Source organism: Simochromis diagramma, unplaced genomic scaffold, assembly GCF_900408965.1.
Source record: "Simochromis diagramma unplaced genomic scaffold, fSimDia1.1 OVJJ01000596.1, whole genome shotgun sequence".
Lineage (NCBI taxonomy): Eukaryota > Metazoa > Chordata > Actinopteri > Cichliformes > Cichlidae > Simochromis > Simochromis diagramma.
This window is the reverse complement of record NW_024387245.1, coordinates 19,186,787-19,206,346: the sequence shown is the minus strand read 5'-3', so window position 1 is coordinate 19,206,346 and position 19,560 is coordinate 19,186,787. Positions and strand designations below refer to the sequence as shown.

Sequence of the window (19,560 nt, the reverse complement as noted above, 5' to 3'; positions counted from 1 at the left end):
GTGAAGAGGGAGAGCACAGGGATGGAAAGAGCAGCCACAAACCTGTCTGCTGAGGCAGGAGGGAGTGTTTTCACTGAAGGTTATAAGGATAGATTCTTTCTTCTGGGAGCAGTAGGGGTAATCCTGGATCAAGGGATATTTTGTTGGTGGATAGGCTGTGGTAGATGAGGAATTTAGATCAAGTAAAAGCCGAAGTAACACAACGCATCCTACTAATGCTGAAATATCTCTAATATGATACTGATGCATTACATGTAAGTAGTAATAATCTAATGTCAGCATAAGTGATCTTTCTTTTAGGTTCTTTTAGGTGATAAAATGTTGCATAAAACTTCAAGGTGAAGATTTCCCTGTAGTTCCCACGAACAGTTAAGGCAGCAAAACGCCCCTGTTTGACACTCAATTTTAGCCAATATACAATATTGAGGTACTTTTTGTGTGACTGTAACTGGAAGCTAAATGCTAAAAGAATGCCAAGAAACTACAGAATAATTTTTAACAAACAAAACTCATACGTATTGATAACAGGGAGCTTCCCCCCCCCTCAGAGTGTCTTAGAGATCAACTTTATCATTAAACTATAACCACAAGTGATTGCACTGCCTCGAAACTAGCCCAGTTGCACCAACAAACATTCACAAGCATATATTTTGCAAGAAATACAGAAAGCCTTATCTCCTTCACAAGGATGAGGTAACTGAGAATGTTAGCTTTGAAAATCCACTTAGTCCCTGACAGGTAAAGGACAGTTGCTGAGGATGGGGCCACTAATGGAAGTTGACGCATTCACCCGAGTTGCCAACATTGGCTACTTGACCCTTAAACCTCCCTCTATCACTTACTACACTCTCTCCAGCCTGAGCCTGACAGGCACAGATCACAACCCATTTCGCAGTTTTGTGAATCAATACCAATAATGCACCAAGCATGGAAGCCTGCACACTAAGTGGAGAATTCAGCCTTATATAATTTCCATTGCTAAACAAAAACACAAGCTTTCAGCGGATAATTAACCTCAGGAACCTCTTTGTAACTCCAGCTTTGGTGAAAATTAAAATAAATAAATAAAAACACCTATGATATCAGAGCAAACAAATTATATGAATTCTCCAAAATGCACAATAACTTTCCTTCATGCACATGAGTTGTAATGTTAGTGATATTAAGCAACAAATCAAGTCTTACCTATCATTTCTTTTACTCAAATCTACTAGAAATGAAGCAAAATAATTCCATAAGCTAGGCAATTTCTGAGTAGTTTAACTTATCATAACAAAATAATGCACATGAAATGCGTACATGAAAGTACATGTACATGAAATGCAGCAAGCCTGCTAATACAATGAAAACAATTGCAAAGAGCACCTAGGGTTAGAATGTATATTTTATACTGTATGTATGACATGTTCACAAACTGGCTACAAATGAGCACAAGGGTGTGTAACTGAGGTTAAAACATACTTCAGTAAATAGCATTCAGGCAAGTGGCCAGCAGTGGTTGAGGCACGTTCCAGATGTTAGTAGCACTGGGCGTGGATGCTAAGCAACTAGCTATTTTCAGCCACAGAGCGCAGAAAGGAAATGAAAGGAGCAGAGTTCAGTGTGCAGAGATTTCAGGGCAGCAGACAGGGTAATCAAACACCGCCGACCATTGGCAATCATGGCGTCCCGACACAATTGTGGCTCGCCTGCAGCTAGCTAAGTCTTATCACAACACACTCACAGTGAAAGTGGTGTGAGATGAATGAGTGGGAAAAGAGGAGAGTGAGGAAGGGAAAGAGATGGATGGGAGAAGTGAGAGGGAAAAGAAAGGCTGCTGGAAAAAGGAGCAGTTGGTACAAATGAAATGGGGAGACTGGTGCGTGTTTGTGCTGGGATTCCTTCACATTACTGCTCTCCATCTGTTTCAAGGTTTGTATTGTGTATTTGACATTAGATTAGGCTATAGGCTCCGATGCTGTCCAAATATCTGTGCTATCCTAATATGAAATGTAGGATTTATTCTAAAGCACATTAAATTCAAGCAAATTTCAACCACAAATACTTTTCCAAAGTTCTAAAGTGGATAATTTAACTTGGTGGAAAATGAGCACAAAGTTACTGTTAACACACTGAAAAATGTGCTCGCTGTCATCTGAATAACCCTGCAAAGTGGTACCTGATTCATATAAACACAAACTCACACTGTGTCATGTGTCACTGTGTGGCAGGCAGGCTTGTGGACCCAGAACACAGACATAGGGCTGGAATCACTGGAGCTTTATTGCTAAACTTCCAAGAATACACAGAACTGGCAGGTACCAGAGCACATTAGCGAGAACCACTGAACAGAACGCCCACACAGCATTGCGGTAGATCGCGACGAGGAACAGAGGGAAATGCAGCTAATAAATAGACACAGGGAATGAGGGCAGAGGGGAAACACCTGGGGAAAATGGCTGGGTATAATCTAATTGACAGACAGGGAAAGGAAAACGAAACATGATGCAGCACACAATGATGGACAAGTGACTATCAGAATAAAACAGGAAGTACGAGAAACATAACAAAGCTGAAAGACTGAGAGACCCAGCGAGCTAGACACAAGAGAAAGAGCTAGAGAGTTAGGGACAGGAGTGGGAGAGAGAGGGACACTGAGAAACCAGAAAGACACAGAGAGACAGACAAAGACAACCGGGGAAAGAAAGGTAAATAAACATAGAAACAAGACTGACTTCCACAGGAGATGCTGAGGACAAGACACAGAGATGAAACAAAGACATGAAAGGACCCTAATATCAAACAAGACACCATGAACTAGAAATATAGATAAACTCAGAAACACTAAAAAGAACTAAAGTCAGGACTAAATTCAAAGCTTGAACTTAAATTGTCTTCTTAATGCAATGGTATGAAACCACAACAAAACTCAAAACACTAGGTTAAAAACGGGGGACCATGACGTACTGAACATCCACTTTCCATTCAAATGCAGCCTACAAGTGAAATTCACCTTGACACTTCACTATCAAGTCACTGAGCATTACTTTTATAGCTTTACACTTCACAAGTCCCTCAGTCATGGATCCAAGGCTATTTCAATCTAGAAATGGATCCAAGCAACTCTGGCTGCATCTCAAATAAATGACGCCATTTCCTTTAATGAAGACAGCAAATCTGTCAGAAAGCTTCCTTCCTCCACTGCTCTCCAGTCACACATGGAAAATTACCAAACTGTTGATAGATGGTTAACAGGTGCAGGCTAATTATGCTAATCATGGCAACAGCCAAATAAACTGATTACCATGTTCATTTAAATGACAGCAATGTTCCTTTGGTGGCTAATTAAAATAGGTTGGGAGAAAGGAAACGAGGCGGCTGGGTTCGGATGGAGGGAGGTGTTTAAATAAAAGCGTTCTCTGGGGTCTACTGTAATAAGCTGTATTTCATTGGTTTAATGATGTCATAATGAATTTCTAATGATGGGGGATGGGTTAGAGCGCAAAGAATCAAAGTGTGGCGATATGTGCATGAAAGCATACAAGGGCTTCACAAAACAAGCGAGCATAAGCCGAAGTTGGATGTGGCCGAAGGTGTCTTGGGATGAAATTACTTTGATTATAAAAAAAAGAAAAGTCGGTAGAAAATATCGAGTTGGTTATTTGCTTCATCTGTTTCAATACCAGCCCCGCTGGAAAGCGTAGCAGGGAGGTTTTGGAGGCACAATTACTTTGTAATAGCATTGGGCTCTTTTGGCCTTGAATCTCTCTGCCTGTGACCTGCGGAAAGCCATCATTAGAGGAAGAGATGGTGACCAGAGGCCAAGGGAGATGAACTCTGGGTCCCCTGGCAGCAAATGTGGAGGTATGAAAGGTGGATGGGGGCTGATTAATGTTTATAGAACCTCTGCCACCAAAAAAAAACAAAGAAAAAAAACCCCTCTCCCCAAACCCATCTGGTTTAATTCCACTCTTAAATTATAGCTTTCACTGTAGTTCCAACCAACCATTAGGGCTGTACTTAGCAGAATGCCCTGTTTGTTACTCTTATCCCAAGCATTTTCAACAAAAACTAGTACAGAAATACACTGTATCCTATTCACATATTTAGGACCTAATTCATAATGTCCCATTGTTCTGTATCAGACGTGGACACGACATTTTTTGTGTCAAGGTAACAAAAGAGGATGGCTCATATAAACTGCATGAATAAAACGTCCCTCTTTATCTTCCGTTTATGAGGCATGCTCACTATTTAAATGTATGTCACATTAGTGGGGATCTGCTCAATTCAATATATTATAATGTGATGTTTGGCCCTTAATGGAAAATCAATAGTGAGACAAGCCTGCCACCACTGAGACCATACAAAAGCAATTTCTAAATTGACATATGGAGGGCCTATGTGATTGATTCTGACTGCCGTTGGATTTTAATACCATTCACTGAAAGCTCATTGACTCTCAGATATCGTCTTGTGGTTTATCTACAAACTGCCAAATGAGTCCTTGTCTCCTTTAACTTTCCTTTCATTCCTTTTTTCCTCTTCTTTCATTGGGCCTATATTTTTCAGCCCACAGCAGGATGAGCGAGCGTGTTTAAGATCTAGAATTTAATAGATTAATGAGTAGATAACATTCCTCATTGTCATCATTCAAAAATGATGTAATATAGTTTATTCATACATCACCTCTACAGAATATTCTCCAGGCTTTAGTATAAATACAGCTTTTTCAATCAGCTGAAAGGCTACAGTATTAACATCACATAAACATGTACCACATAAGTCTTGGCACAATGGCATGAGCTGCCACCATCTAATTTATGAACATCATGCATTACATGCAGCCTGTTTTAACAGCCGAAAAGAAGCCAAGGCTCACTCTGTAGCCACACACGGTGCAGTCAAAGCTATTACAGCTTCAGCAGCTGAAACCAACACGATATGTTGACCATGGCATGATTGTCTTGTTATACAACAGACACACTAGAGAAAACCATGGCTGGAGACTAATATCTGATCAAAATTATTATCACAGGGCAACCACATTTTTTTTCTAGCCAGAGGTTGCCATCCCGTTTTTACTCTTTGACTAAGCTAACCAGCAAGAGATGCATGGAAAAAAGTCATATTTAAAAGCAGTGCTGTATGTTGATATTTTTAATGATATATAAACCTGGAGTTAAACCAGCCGATTTGATGATAAACTTTTTCAGGACCAGATGAAAGAAAGTAACCAGAAGTGTTTTCCCCCAGGTATGTACAACAGCTGGGTGCATCCTAAGGCATTCCCAGTTCTGGTGGAAAAATATAATCCCCTCCTGAGTTTTCTGGATCAACAAATTGGTAGAAGTGCTAAGATCATCTTCAAAGAAATCCTGATTTGATGTTAAACCACCTCGAGTGTTTTTCTTTCCTAGATGTCTGGCTGTCAAGCCAGGTACAAGGAGCCAACATGTAGCTTTGCAGTCTGCCCAAGATAACATTTAGGAAAGTCCTCTGAGGGTCTCTGGTTAACCACTAAATACGTTTTTAAAAGTCCACTTTAATATTGCACAAAACAAATGTTCATTAAACTCTTCATCAGCTAATACTATGCACAAGTGAGTCAGACATCTTCACTGTTGGGCCAACACACATATCCCACCTTACTGTAGGCACAGATTGCAGAATGTTAGGAAAGAGTATTGCACTTAACTCTCGTCACTTAGTGACACGAGATGAGATTGCTGACCCCGAGGTGCTACACCCCAAATGCTCAGCTGAGCTCTCAGCTCCACAATGACAGCTAATGTAACCAGCTGACCAGTTTGACTTTGAACTACCTTTAAACTCATGCAAGCCTTACAGGCATGCTGCACTATAATGCACATGTCTTCTACACATGCTTTTCACATTGTATTGAGGGCAAAATGAGTATTCATAAGTTCCAAACAAGCAGTAGTAACAGCAGAAGAAAAACGAGTATCATGTGATAAACGCAGCAAATTCCACATTTCAAAGCTGAAAAACGTCCAGACTCATAAAACTCCAGCCTGTAGAACAAGATCTAATCAGAAAAATGCCACATCTTGAATGTTGTAGCCTGATTGATATTATCAGAAACACAAGCAACATCATGTCTCTAAGTAGCCAGCGCAGTTAAAGTGGGCAGTACTGTTTCTGTCCCATGCAATGTCAAAGGACATTTTGGAGACTAAACAGCTGAACATGCATCCATGTTTTGTAATGTTTAACTCACCTTGCCAAAGTCTCTGACATCAAAGAGGTCGAACGGGTCAAAGAGTTCACTGTTACGGAGCCCGAACTTGTCGTGACACACCTTCAGAAATGTCCGGATGTTCTTCAAACACAGGAACTAAAACCAGAAAAAAAAGGAAATAAATAATATCATTTAATTATAAATTCACAAAACAATATGAAAGCAAAAAACAACAACAACACACACACACACTCACAAAAGAAACACATCTTGGACTCATTTAGGTGTTTATCAACATGACTAAACAAGAAGTATGTTTTCCTTGGAAACATGTTGTCAGTTTAATATTATAATTCAGTGCCACAGCATTCTTGGAAATAGATAATTTCCTGGTTAATGATGGCCAGGCTGCCCCAGTTTATCCCTTCCCAATGTGTTTGTGTTGGTTTTCAGCACCAAATGTGAAACTGATGATTGCTTCTCCTGAGTTTGATGGGCTGTTCCTCAGACTGAAATAAGGAGTGCAAAGAGAGGAGACAAGGTGTCCTTGGACAAGCCCAGCAGCAAAGACCTGCTCCGAGGTACACTCGACCTGATGGCTTCTGACATTTACCTCATACTGAAAGGTCTCAAGAGTGTCCAACAACAATTACACAAATTCCTTTTAAAATGCCATGTACAACTTACAAATTTTACAGAAATGTGAATATTCCAATGTTCAGCGTATATACAGGTAAGGACACAGTCTTACGAGTCCATGCAGTTAATGATGTTGTCTCTGAATTGCTAGGAAAGCATTCAGCTTCTTAATCTGTTCATTTTTTTTATATATAAAAAGGAGGACCACACACACACACACACACACACACACACACACACACACACACACACACACACCACACCCTCCACAAAAAAGGTAGGATTTAAAAGTTGATCTCAACACAATGGCCCATTTTTTCCCATTTTCCCTTTTAAAAAAAAATTGATCCAATTAAACACTTTTTTTTTTAAATTGCAAAAGTGCACACTTTGTGGTTTTTGGTGGGGGGTTTTAACCATAATAATATTCTAATAGCATTAATGCTACTAACAGTACAGTCAAGAAGACTGGTAATTGAAATTCTAGTATTTTATCTGTGACCTATGGGCAATGGACCATACAGTTGATTCATACACCTTTGCTAACCAAATTCATCGACCTGTTATATAAAGAGTATATGCATAAAACATCTCTAAACTACACACTTTAAGCAAGATCCACTGATGCTGTAACGTGAAACTACCCTGCAGACCGCTAAACTACCCTGGCCAGTATGCCAGTCTAAATTAATGCATGACAGTCAGGCACCCTCTGTTTTTACACTGGCAGTAAAAAAAAATAAATAAATTGCTGAACACTGTTTCAAGATCACAAGTTAGTGATCTTGAGACTGAAGAGCCATTTGGGGGCAATGGTTGGGAACCTACAGCAGGCAAAGGATGCTCATAATAAACTGAATAATACCCTCCTGCCACGAATATTGATGGTCTCAGTCCCCAAAATACGCCATCACACAGATAAACCTTGAGGGCTGAGGCACAGACCAATAACCGCAGTATTGAAATATTAATAAGCATAACTGCCTCCCATCTACCATCTTTCTGTGTGAAGAACAAATTACCTAGCATGCAAATCCAGATGCTGCTTAGATATGCCCTTTCAATTTTCTGCATGCAAGCGATATAAACTGATGGCCATGGAAGCAGAAAGAACACACAAAAGGAGACGTAAATGAGTGAGTATGTATGAAACAAAAAACTTGATTGCTTTGATTCTAGTAAAAGCGTTGACAACATACTCCATCTTTGTAATAGCTGTTGGATAAAACCAGTAAATTAACCAGAAGCCTTGCAAGTCACACTTGATGTCTAGTTAATGTTAAAATCCTTTCAAAGGCAGCAACAATAAGCTCCAGTGGGTTTTCAGGTGCAGTATTATCCATTTTCCAGGCACTGAGAGGTGTGCATTGTGCCTTTCTGCAGCTTGATGAGCTATAGTGTGTCCTGGTGCTACGCCTGGTCATCACCTTCTTCTCCTTGGTTTTCACCCTGAAGGGATGGGGGGGGGGGTTGTTTGTTTTTCCAGAGCACATCGTGTTTGTTGCTATTATCTCTTTGATAATCTTTCATCTGTCAAGTATTTCTGGCATTTGATGATATTTCAGCCAGCCTCTCCTGGTCAACAGTGAGAGCCCTGCTGACTCATTCTCATTCATGTGTGCACATCTGCTTAGTCCTGGTGTCACGGGTGTGCCCACGTAAGAGAGCCACACTGGCCTGTGAAAAGAAATGCAACTGGCTAGCAAGCCACAGTGACATTTACAGTTCAGCAACCAAGGTTATCCTGTCTACAGATCCACACGTGCTGTGAACGGGGTGAAGAAAAAAGCTTATTTTCCCAATTCAGATAAGAAAAGGTAACATTTGCTGGAGTGGTTTACAAACGAGAGAAAGAGAGAATCTACAGATATGGATCAGCAGGCGGGAGATGTGTCTGACATTCAAATGTATATTTGGCGATAAGAAAACCACTGTAGGAATAAGCACAGTTGCTATGATTGAAGTTAAAAATAATGATAAAAAAGTAAATAAAAGGAATACATATACTTTTTCTCCTAGAGTGGGAAGAGTGGGTGCACTTGATAGGAAACAGAGTATGGTCATCCCCTTAAGCTGATGTAGCCCTCAGCACAATCTATCAAGTATTACCTCAGTGTCTGGAACAAATTCAAGGCAAAGCACAGAAAATCCTGAATTTTATTTAGAGGGTTGCAAGTGCATCTCGCATTGAGACACTGATAAAAAAAAAAACATCAGAATTTTAATTAAAATTCACCAACTATGTATATTTTATTAATTTAAGGAGAATTCAAAGTTACATGAACTCAGAGAAATCGTATATCCATCATTTTTAACGTTTCCTGCACAATCTGGTGGTACTGGTCGTTGAATAATAACAACATCAGCAATCACACTGGTTGAATATAAGTGTCACGTTAGCCATGCAGTTCTGTTTGTGTGTGTGTGTCTGCCACCAGATGAAAGACTGGAGGACAGTGCTTTTGTTAGCCACTGATAGCCTTCCCCATGTAGTCGAAATATTGAATGGCGCAACAATCGGAGAAACTGTGAAAACTCTTCTGAGCAAACAAAAGACTCGGTGTTAAAGGAGGCAAAGAATGTGAGTTAGAGCGAAACCCTGGGCAGGCATTCACACCATGGAGAAAACTTCGGGACTTGAGTTTGTTGAAAAAGCGGCTTTACGTTGGCATTATTCCCACCAGTCTAGTATGTAACAAAATATAATAATAATAGAACTAATACAAGCAGATGCTTTAGAAACTGAAAATGTCTTGTGTGTGGGAAGCCTGAAGGTAAGCAGTCACTTTAACTGTCTGGAACCAGGAATCTTTGGTGTCTCAGGCAACTGTATTAACATTACCTTTATGCTCTAGGGCCTCTATGATAAGCATCTGTCACTATTTTCCAGCATAGACTCATTAAAGACATATTCACTGATTATGAAGTCTACTTCCAAAACTTCACTAACAAAAAGAAGACAACTCCCACGTGTGGCTGTATGACTAAAACAATGGCTGTTATGGTGCTTGTTCTGCTGCGTGCACCTGATGTCTAAGAATCCTTCAAACCTACAAAACAATCTTTTTACATGGAGAAAAAAAAAAGGATGGAAATAGAGACGTGGTATTTTGCATAAATACCTCCCCCACATACCAGGAAAAAAAAACGCAACTGTGAACAAACAAATGAGCTTGTGTGCATTTCTGTTGAGCACACAAGTGTGTTTATTGTTTGCTTTGAGTCTTTGCCACCTGAAGGCAACGTGGTGTCAACCCAGTACTCCTCTTACTTCACTTTAGTTTGAAAATCGTGCTTCTAAAGGTGTTCAATCTAGAAGCAAGTTCAGTAATAATCAGATTCAGGCATCAGTGCAAGTATTTCAACTAAATCACATGTTTAGAAGATGGAAAGTGAAAGTCTAGGAGCAACGGAAAGTGAAAAGCAAAACAGATATGGCAAAGTTAAATACGATTTTTGAAAAAGAGAGGGAGAGAGATGGGATGAGGCTTTTTACAAGGTGGTGTGTGTGCACCACTGGAGCAATGTTCAGATTTTGACTTCTCAGTCAAACAGCAAACAGCTCTTTAAAGAGGCACACTTGTCAGGAAGGCAGGGAGGAGTGCCGAGATAGAAGGCAAGAGGAAGGAAAGGAGCAGGAAAAAAAAGGAAAAAGTCAGGTAACAAAGACCCATCACATCCTTGACAAGCCCTTCCACCATATCACCACGCTACATCACACAGAGAATAATGCATTATTCCTGTGGGAGGGTGGTCCTTATCTGCACACACCCACTACATGCTCATATCTAAGAAGATACAAATTAGAACTTCTTCCTGGAACCGCACAACATCAAATTAGAGAAATGGGATGCAGAAAAGTGTGCAAATGAATATGGAAGGAGAGAGGAGGAGTAACAGGGAACTGTGATTTGTTTTTTGCTTCCCCCCCAAAAGAAAAAAAAAAAAAACTGTAGCTCTTTGGTGTCTGGGAAAAGGGGGAATGAGGTGGGGCAGATCACAGCCCACGGGGAAGAAATAACAAAAAAGAGAGGAGGTTGTATGTAAGGCTGAGAATTTAGAAGAACTGCTTCCAAATTGATCTGATCAGAACCGGTTTCCTGAATCAATTAGCCCCTATCGCTTCACAGATTAGATGCAAATTTACAAACAAAACATTAAAAAAAGAAAGAAAGAAAGAAAGAAAGAAAGAAAGAAAGAAAGAAAGAAAGAAAGAAGATACTGTGTTTCTGGTACCAGATGTGTCTGGCAAGAGTTCCCATTAAGCAAAGGCAGTGACATCAGTGAAACCAAAACAACAGTAATAGTATGTATGTTATATAGGGCTGCTCGATTATGGCAAAAATGATAATCATGATTATTTTCACTGAAATTGAGATCTCGATTATTTGACGATATTTATTTAACAATAACAATGTATTGAATATTGACTTTAAAGATTGTCAAAAAATAATATAAAATAGTGTGCAAATACTGATAACAGTGCAAATGTTTGCAATATAAAAAATAAATGAAAAATGTAAACATCTATGTTAAGTGAACTTTGCAGTGTTGCTCTGTGGTGCAGCTACGACACTGTAGCAAAGTTTACACACTATGTCTACGACTCCGCGAACCCATAATGTTTCCACACCACTGAAGTTTTTTTTACCTCTCTTTTCAACCAACAGCAGTCACTCTCCTCTCCAAATAACTTCTGCTTAGCTTCCCGAGCTTCCTTCGGGTCCTCTTAATTGTTGTGACACGTGTTCAAAATGCAGAGAGGTGCGCTCGATTTGCCACACGGAGCAGCGCGAGAGTAAAGCACGAGGGAGGGGCTAATAATCGGCTCAGTCATTTTTAATGATCGTTGAAAGCCCAGATCGTAATCGTGATTAAAATTCGATTAATTGAGCAGCCCTAATGTTATATAAATCTAAATGTATTTTAACAGAACCATTATGATATAACAAAGAAGAGAATACAGTTTAAACAAATGAAAAAAAGTGTATGAAGAAAAAACTGTTTCTAATAAACTTGGCAGTGTATGCAGCAAGGCACATCTGACAAGTCCAGGGTGCGTTCAAAAACAACGCAATGCAGTAGGTTGTTCAGATAAACAATTTTGTCCAGACACGATAACAAGCACTAGGTATAGCTTGCAGATAAGGTTGCAAACACAGTATTGTGCATTTGGCTCACCTTATTTCCCAAGGTAGTGATTATATTTTCATTTCACTAGAGTATACTTTTCACTGTTGGACATTTTAGAACCGTTACCCTTGGGGAAACATAACTTTACCAATACTTGCAATTTCAGAAGAAGAGCAATAATTAGCACGTAAAGCAATTGAAGTCAAATAAGAGGGGAACTAAATGGTGAGAGGAGAGGAGAGGGCTTTATAAGCAGCAGACTGAGGTGAGTCAGATCAGATCATCAGATACTCAGACAGTCAGTCACAGAACTGCAGTCAATGAAAGAGACTGATGCCTGTCTGGGAGCTGGGAGCTCCATGTTGTGACTAGAGGCTGTGAATCATTCTGTATCTTTACAACAGCAGGAAGAGAGCCATCAGCAGGTGAGGGAGAGCAGCAAAAAGGAGCTCAGATGACTAAAGCATAAGGCTGACTAAGCTGTCTAAACACACACATTTGCACACCTACCAAGATGCACGTGCATGCATCCAAACGCAAAGTTGATCATGGATCTCAAATATTTTGTTAATGATGCAAGCAAGGGAGGCAAATGCTTTCTGGTAATGAGCGGTCTATGCTTTGTAGTGATCAGCACTCAGTCTTTCCAAATATGCCTCATCCAAGTGCTAAACTCGAGACATAAAATCTCCATTACACCAGCTGTGTAATAACCCCATTCAGCCTAAATCACTAGCCAACAAAGGAACAAGGTGAGGGGAAAAAGAGCTTCAAAAATTCACAAAACATTTCTACCAGATTGCTAGTGCTGTGAAATGATAAATTAATATTTGTAAAATATTTGACATATATTACTAGATTTAGTAGATATTAATAATATATGATGGATGGTTATGACTATAACCTAAAAACAACCAGAAGGGTCAGACAAAGTTAATACTTTCAGCCTAGTACAAGCAGCATAAGCACATGCATGTTACATAATGCTCATAATTCATCATTCTCAGCGCTGTATTCATTTGCACATGCTGTTTATACCAAACATTTTGAGCCACTCATTAGCAATACAAAACAATGCTCTTTTTTCTTTTTGCACATTAAAATGGTAAATGGCCTGCATTTGTATAGCGCTTTTCTAGTCCCTAAGGACCCCAAAGCGCTTCACACTACATTCAGTCATTCACCCATTCACACACACATTCACACACTGGCGATGGCAAGCTACATTGTAGCCACAGCTGCCCTGGGGCGCACTGACAGAGGAGAGGCTGCCGGACACAGGCGCCACCAGGCCCTCTGACCACCACCAGTAGGCAAACACGGGGTTAGTATCTTGCCCAAGGATATTTGGCATGCAGCCAGGAGGCAGCCTGGGATCGAACCACCGACTTTCTGATTAGTGGCTGACCTGCTCTGCCACCTGAGCTACAGCCACCCCAAAACACCGCTGCAGCACATTCACAGGCAGACTCTGGTCAATGATCTACCAAAAGCCTATTTGGCAAATCACAAATGCACGACAGAGTAAAAGTTTAACAGTTTTACTACTATTTATGTTAACAGCTGCCATCTAAGATTGGCAGTTGGGGTGTTCTGACTTTCAGAGTTTGAAATTCAACCTGAGAGGCTGTTCCAATTGAAAATGATGATTTCCAACTACAAGTAGAAAGAAACTGAAAACCAGGAAACACCCGGTGTCAGTGGTATCTTTATTATTACTGGTTATTTACCTAAAATAAAAGGTAACAAAGAAAACTGATATATTCTACTTTAGTTAGTAAACTTGCATGTTATTTTTAATTGACTGCTCATATTGGGTATATAATTGGCAGTCTTTAACAGCTTTCACATCTAATTTTGTAAAGTCACTTTGAGGTGATCTCCAGCTTGTTGTGTTGAGCCATTTTTTAATCCCATAATTTTCAGTGTAATTACCAGTTTAGCAAATTGCAAAGATATTACATTGCTAGCTGGCTTTATCAAAAAACTACTTATCTGTTATGTGGAAACTGAATACCAAATAGTCTTTAGCATTTGCCCCACAAATTATCATGAGGTCTTACCAGTGTCAACGCCAGTGAGTTAAGCTCTCATTCTTGTCAGGCTATCATGTTGTATCTATTCTCTTTTAAATGCGCAAAAAAGGAACAAACAAAATCAATATGAACACGAGTGCAAAGTTCCTCTCTGTGTTCTTGGGACTTCCTTATTTGTGATCAATGTCTGCTTTGATGAACATTAAAAGAGTCAATGATTCGTCTTTCCAGGGCTGCAGACATGCAACGGTTGCAAAATGAAAGTTACATTTAAAAACAAAATTGAATGAATGCATTCTGAATACTTGGACAATATGTTTAAGTAAACCATAGTTTTATCTCAAATTGCAACAGTTTTTCCAATCCACACCCTAGTGCACATGGCTGGCTGAGCTATAGTAAGTACCAAGCTAATACAAGGGTGGCACGTGCCAGGTGACACTAAGAGTGGATTGATAGGCACTGGGGCTCTTTTGCTTCACTTCCAGGTCACCCAGATGTTAAAGTCAATGAGGAGACAGGCCCTGCTCCTGCAAATTAGAGAAGAGGACACTGCATGAATAATTCATGGAAATAGTATGCAAATGTGTTAATCTTATCCTATTACCCCTAAAAGCCTGTAAGCAGGGAAGGATTGACCACAGTTTTAAATCTTGTACAACCCTTAGCAGTCGAGGCAGAACTGCTTCGTTAGTGAGGCTCACGTGGCCCATGTTAAAATATGGAAGTTAAATAGGCTACGTACGTTTTTTTAGTGAGGTTAATCTCCATTACAAAGGAAGATAATTCAGCTTAGAGCATCATAGACTCCAGTGGAAGAAAGTCACCACAGCTGTAGAGCATAATTTAATCAAGTCTACCTTCACCCTTACACTGGCTACTCATAAAAACACAAGCACTAACACTGAGCATGAGATCAGAAGCAGACAGTGTGAGGAAGAATGCATTAGTTGCACAAGCGTAACAAGCCATCAGTAACATGCTTCCCACATGAAAGTAGTGAACCTGAAGATAACAACAACAACAAAAGAGTCATCTTCATGGAAATGAAAAGCCTTTTTCACTGGGAGAGAGTTAAAGGTAATGTTGAAAAAAGGAGGAATGGTGTGTCTTAAGGTACTGTACTTTCCTCCTTTTTACCTTTTGATGTGGAAATGACCAAAGCTAGGAACAAAGAACATGCTCTCATGGATAATTATGTGGGAAAGGAAATGGGACCTTAACTACAACTTATGAATGAGTTAAAATTACTAGTAGCAGTGCAAGATGGGATACTATTCTTTATGGATTATCATGTCATTATGTTAATTTTATATATAAAAAAGATCAAATTCCCCTCTCGCTCATTTGGGCGGTCTATCCTTCGAGCTCAGGTCCTGTACCAGAGGCCTGGGAGCTTGAGGGTCCTGCACTCTTCTGGAGAGTGATCTAGGATGTTGTTCCCGGGATCTGCTGGAGCCACTTGCCTAGCTTGGGAGTCACTGCACCTAGTGCTCCGATTACCACTCGGACCACTGCTACCTTCACCCTCCACATCTTCTTGAGCTCTTCTCTGAGTCCTTGGTACTTCTCCAGTTTCTCGTGTTCCTTCTTCCTGATGTTGCTGAATCACTATGGTATCACTATGTTCATAACAGTGGTCTGTTCAGTAGTCACATGGTTAACCACTCTCATCTAGACTGTTGCATGTATATAACTATTTCAAGAATTGTGATTTTATAGAGAATGAAATTAATGTTTTTACTGATTCCTTCACTAGAACTACAGGTCAGGTCTTCCTCTGCAACATCTCCTGAATGGACTGCCACAATGTTTGTACATATATTCTCAAATCCCAGATGGAGCACTGCAAACAAAGTCGGCAGCAAGAAGAGAACTCCTTAAAGCAGCAACGGGCAACAATGAACACTGTTGACAACTGAAATGCAGGGCAATAAATGAAGTTTATTGTTGGAACGAGAGGCTCGTTCTTTGCTTTCACCTGTATTTGCAACCAGCTCAACTTTTATGTGCCTTCAGAGTTAAAAACTTTGTATGAATTAATGATTGGCATCAACACAACTTTATTATGAAGTCATCAGCACTGTCACTTTGCAGTGACAACTCTGCCACTGATTGCATTTGTCACAAAAATTGCTCAAAGAATATTGCAGAGGAAATGAAAACGCATGTGATTGGCGCAGAGCTGACAGAGAAAATGGAAACGAGTTAAGGAACAAATGCATTTGCCACTTAATTCTACATTACCTGAATTTCCTATTTCAGATTTTCTTCTTAACCTCCCAAATGTGATTCAAACAGATTCAAGATATGTTTTCTTATATTTTCTTATGTTTTAAGTTTCAAAGAATCAGGCAGACAGGAGGCTTTCTTCCTCCTTTCTGCAGGTGTTGTTCAAACTGTTTTACGCGTATGAAAAGTGTCTTCTCAATACTAAACCAAAAATCTAACACAGGCCAAGATGTTCAAACATCTTGGTGCATTATGCAGCCCTCCAGGTACAATCTTCTCTTCATATAAATACAAATCTGTGTTGTATCTAAGCAACAGGCCATGTTGCTGACCCTCCGGAGAGGAGTGTGTGTTTGAGGCATTAGCTGCAGACTTAAAGCTTGATGAATGTGTGGAGGAGGTCCACCGAGAATCTTAGACACCCATGGATCAATGGCCAGGTAATTTATGACACGAGGCCACGGAGAGGAGAACTGCATCTATTCTTTTTCCCCTGTGAGTTTCCCCTCACAACGTGAGACTCATTGCGGTGATTTAGATTCACAGTAAGATAAATTACCCATTAGCTCTCTCCGCACAAAACAAAGGCTCAAAACAAATACTCATTTTAAATGCATAGTTTAGACAAAATGATCCTAACTTAACCGAACATGGCTACATTTGTTAGGCTCATTAAGTCACTGCCTTGTATAATATGATGCAGAGCTGCATTTCCTTAAGGCTGACTCAAACAAGGCTGAAAAAATAACTATGAATTGAAATCTGTATAGACTTTTTTTTTCTTTTTTTTCTTTTTTTTTTTTACATAGCACACATACAACGACTTTAACATTCTCTTAACATTTCAGATTCATAAGTAACTTAATTAAAAACACTTCTGTGGCCCCAAAACAAATTATGCTTGTAGTGAAAAACAGAATCAGATACAGATGAATCATATTTCACTGGAAGCCAAAATCACCATATGAGCTTCTGGCAACCAATCTGAACAGATGAGAGTGTGAAACATACTGATAAGCTTTGATATGTCTCTATATTTTTCCAAATTACAGACTGTTAGTCACACATGCAACGAATCCCAGAATAACAAAAGAAAAAAAGGAAAAATAAATTGCAGAACTCTATGCAGTCATGTGTTCTCTATGATCATCATCAAGCATGGCCACCTATACAAAAGCTAAAAATTTGGCAATTTTCTGGTCTGGAGCATTCAGGTATGAGTTAACACTGTGGCACAATCCTACCAAAGAAAGCTAGGTCAGAGTGTGCAGAGAAATGTCAACAAAAAAACCATCGCAGACTCTATAGGCCTAAGTTAGCATGTTTTGTTTTTTTAAGAAACACTGAAAAAGTATGGATTGGTAGGAGAAAGCCTATTCTCTCTAAAAAGAACATGTTTAAATAGCTTAGGTTTGCCAAGTTACATCTGGACAAACTACAGGACCTCTGGAACAATGTCCTTTGCACAGACAAACACAAAGACAACTTGTTTGCCTGCAATGTACAGAGGCACGTTTAGAGAAAACCAAACTCGATATATCAGCACAAACACCCTATACCAACCATTAAGGACACTGGTGGTTTGGGCTTTTGCAGCTACAGGGTCTGAGCACCTTAAAGGCACTGATCTCTCTGAACTCCTCTTTATACCAAAGTATTAGAGTATAATATGAGGTCGTGTGTTGACAGCTAAGACTGTCTTATGCAACAGAACAATGACCCGAGTACACCAGCAATCTACAACGGTGGCTGAAAAAAAAAAAAAACCTGTTGCACCCCAATCAAATTCCAGACCTCAACACTATTGAAATCATGGGCAGGAGATGGAGAACAAACAATGTGAGAGACTGATAAAATCAAACAGAAAACTATTACCTCAAGTTATTGCTACTAAAGGTGGTTCTACTGTACAAGCTACTTAATCATGAATTGTACTTAGTGTTTCACAGGATTAAAGTTTTGATTTTCACATGGCTGTAGGTGTATTTGAGAACACAAATGTCAAACAAGGTTTTCTCAAAGATTAAATATTCCTGTACTATTCCTTTTGCAGACTGGGGCAGCCAGGGATCCACCAACCTTCCAATTAGTACAAATAAAGAAATACATTATGCCAAAAGTCAACAAGCTAGTGCTGTCTATTTGTCAGCTCTTTGTTTAAGGAGGCTATCAGGTACACTGAGGGGCTGCGGCTCTGTGCTCTAGATGCCTGTGATTATCTCCAAGGTGACTAATGCTATTAACATGGAGAACAGCCTGTTAATTATCCAACTGGCTGTGGGACCGAGCTCAGCCCGCTTCAATCATCATACAGCTTAGATGTGACACACAATGCACCAATCAGCCAATTTACAGATTAGGTGATTGGACGGGTGGATGCTGTAAGATACAGTTTATATACTATCAGTGATATACTGGACAATGGTGACCTAAAACTGCAATGAGGTGTCCATTACCTAGGAGGTAGAGCACGTCATCTACTAATTGGAAGCTTGGTGGATCCCTGGCTGCTCTAGACTTTATGCTAAAGTAACTTGCACTACATAAGAAGCACTCCCGTTACAACAACAGGCTTAACAAAAAGCTGCCTGAACAGCAAACACCTCGTTCACATAATGCATGCATCTAATCAGTCAGTCCGTATCCAATGTAAATTTATATTTTTCATGAAAAAGCCATAGAAAAATATGGTACTCATATAGTGCTTTTCGACTTTATTTAAGCACTCAAATTGCTTTCTTACCACAAGCCTCATTTATCCATGCACACATCCATTTTTTTTCTATGTCTGAGTGCGATTAACCTAATGCTCACACACTACACAGATGCATTAGGGGTAAGTCAGGGTTTAGTATCTTACCCAAGACTACAGGGTCCGAGGAAGGGACCATCAACTCTGATTGGTATGCGAGCTGTTGCTCTATATAAAATACCAGACCTTCAGCATCCATTATACTTTTTTCCCTTGAAATTTCCAATGTCTTTATTAGGATAATAGGAAATAATTACTCTCAGCTTAAAGTCACACCTATTTATGATTGCCCAACTTTGATAAATAGATTATTATTTAGACTCAGCAGAAGGAAAGGTACATTGCTTCTTACTGCAAAGTATTTTTGGCCTCTGCTTTGCCCATTACCGTCTGAATAAGGACTGGATATTAACAGCCTTTTCATTCAGACAGAAAGGATGCTCCTGATAAACACTGAGTGTTGTTTTCTATCAAAAATGTATATAATATATACATTTTTGATCTATATGATGTCCGGTTTGCTACTTTAAACAAGGTTATGTCACAGAAAAAAAAACTAACATTTATAAATATTTATAAATATTACT

The 19,560-nt window shown here is 39.6% G+C and overlaps 1 protein-coding gene across 14 annotated transcripts in view; it reads right to left on the bottom strand.

The window, feature by feature from the left end:
* Positions 1-19,560, bottom strand: part of vav2 (vav 2 guanine nucleotide exchange factor) — a 202,265-nt gene that overhangs the window by 134,207 nt on the left and 48,498 nt on the right. For all 14 annotated transcript variants that reach the window (XM_040000307.1, XM_040000308.1, XM_040000314.1 and 11 more), the window contains exon 2: positions 6,221-6,337. In XM_040000307.1, coding sequence (XP_039856241.1) covers positions 6,221-6,337 — 117 coding nt within the window. The remainder of the gene's footprint in view (positions 1-6,220; positions 6,338-19,560) is intronic.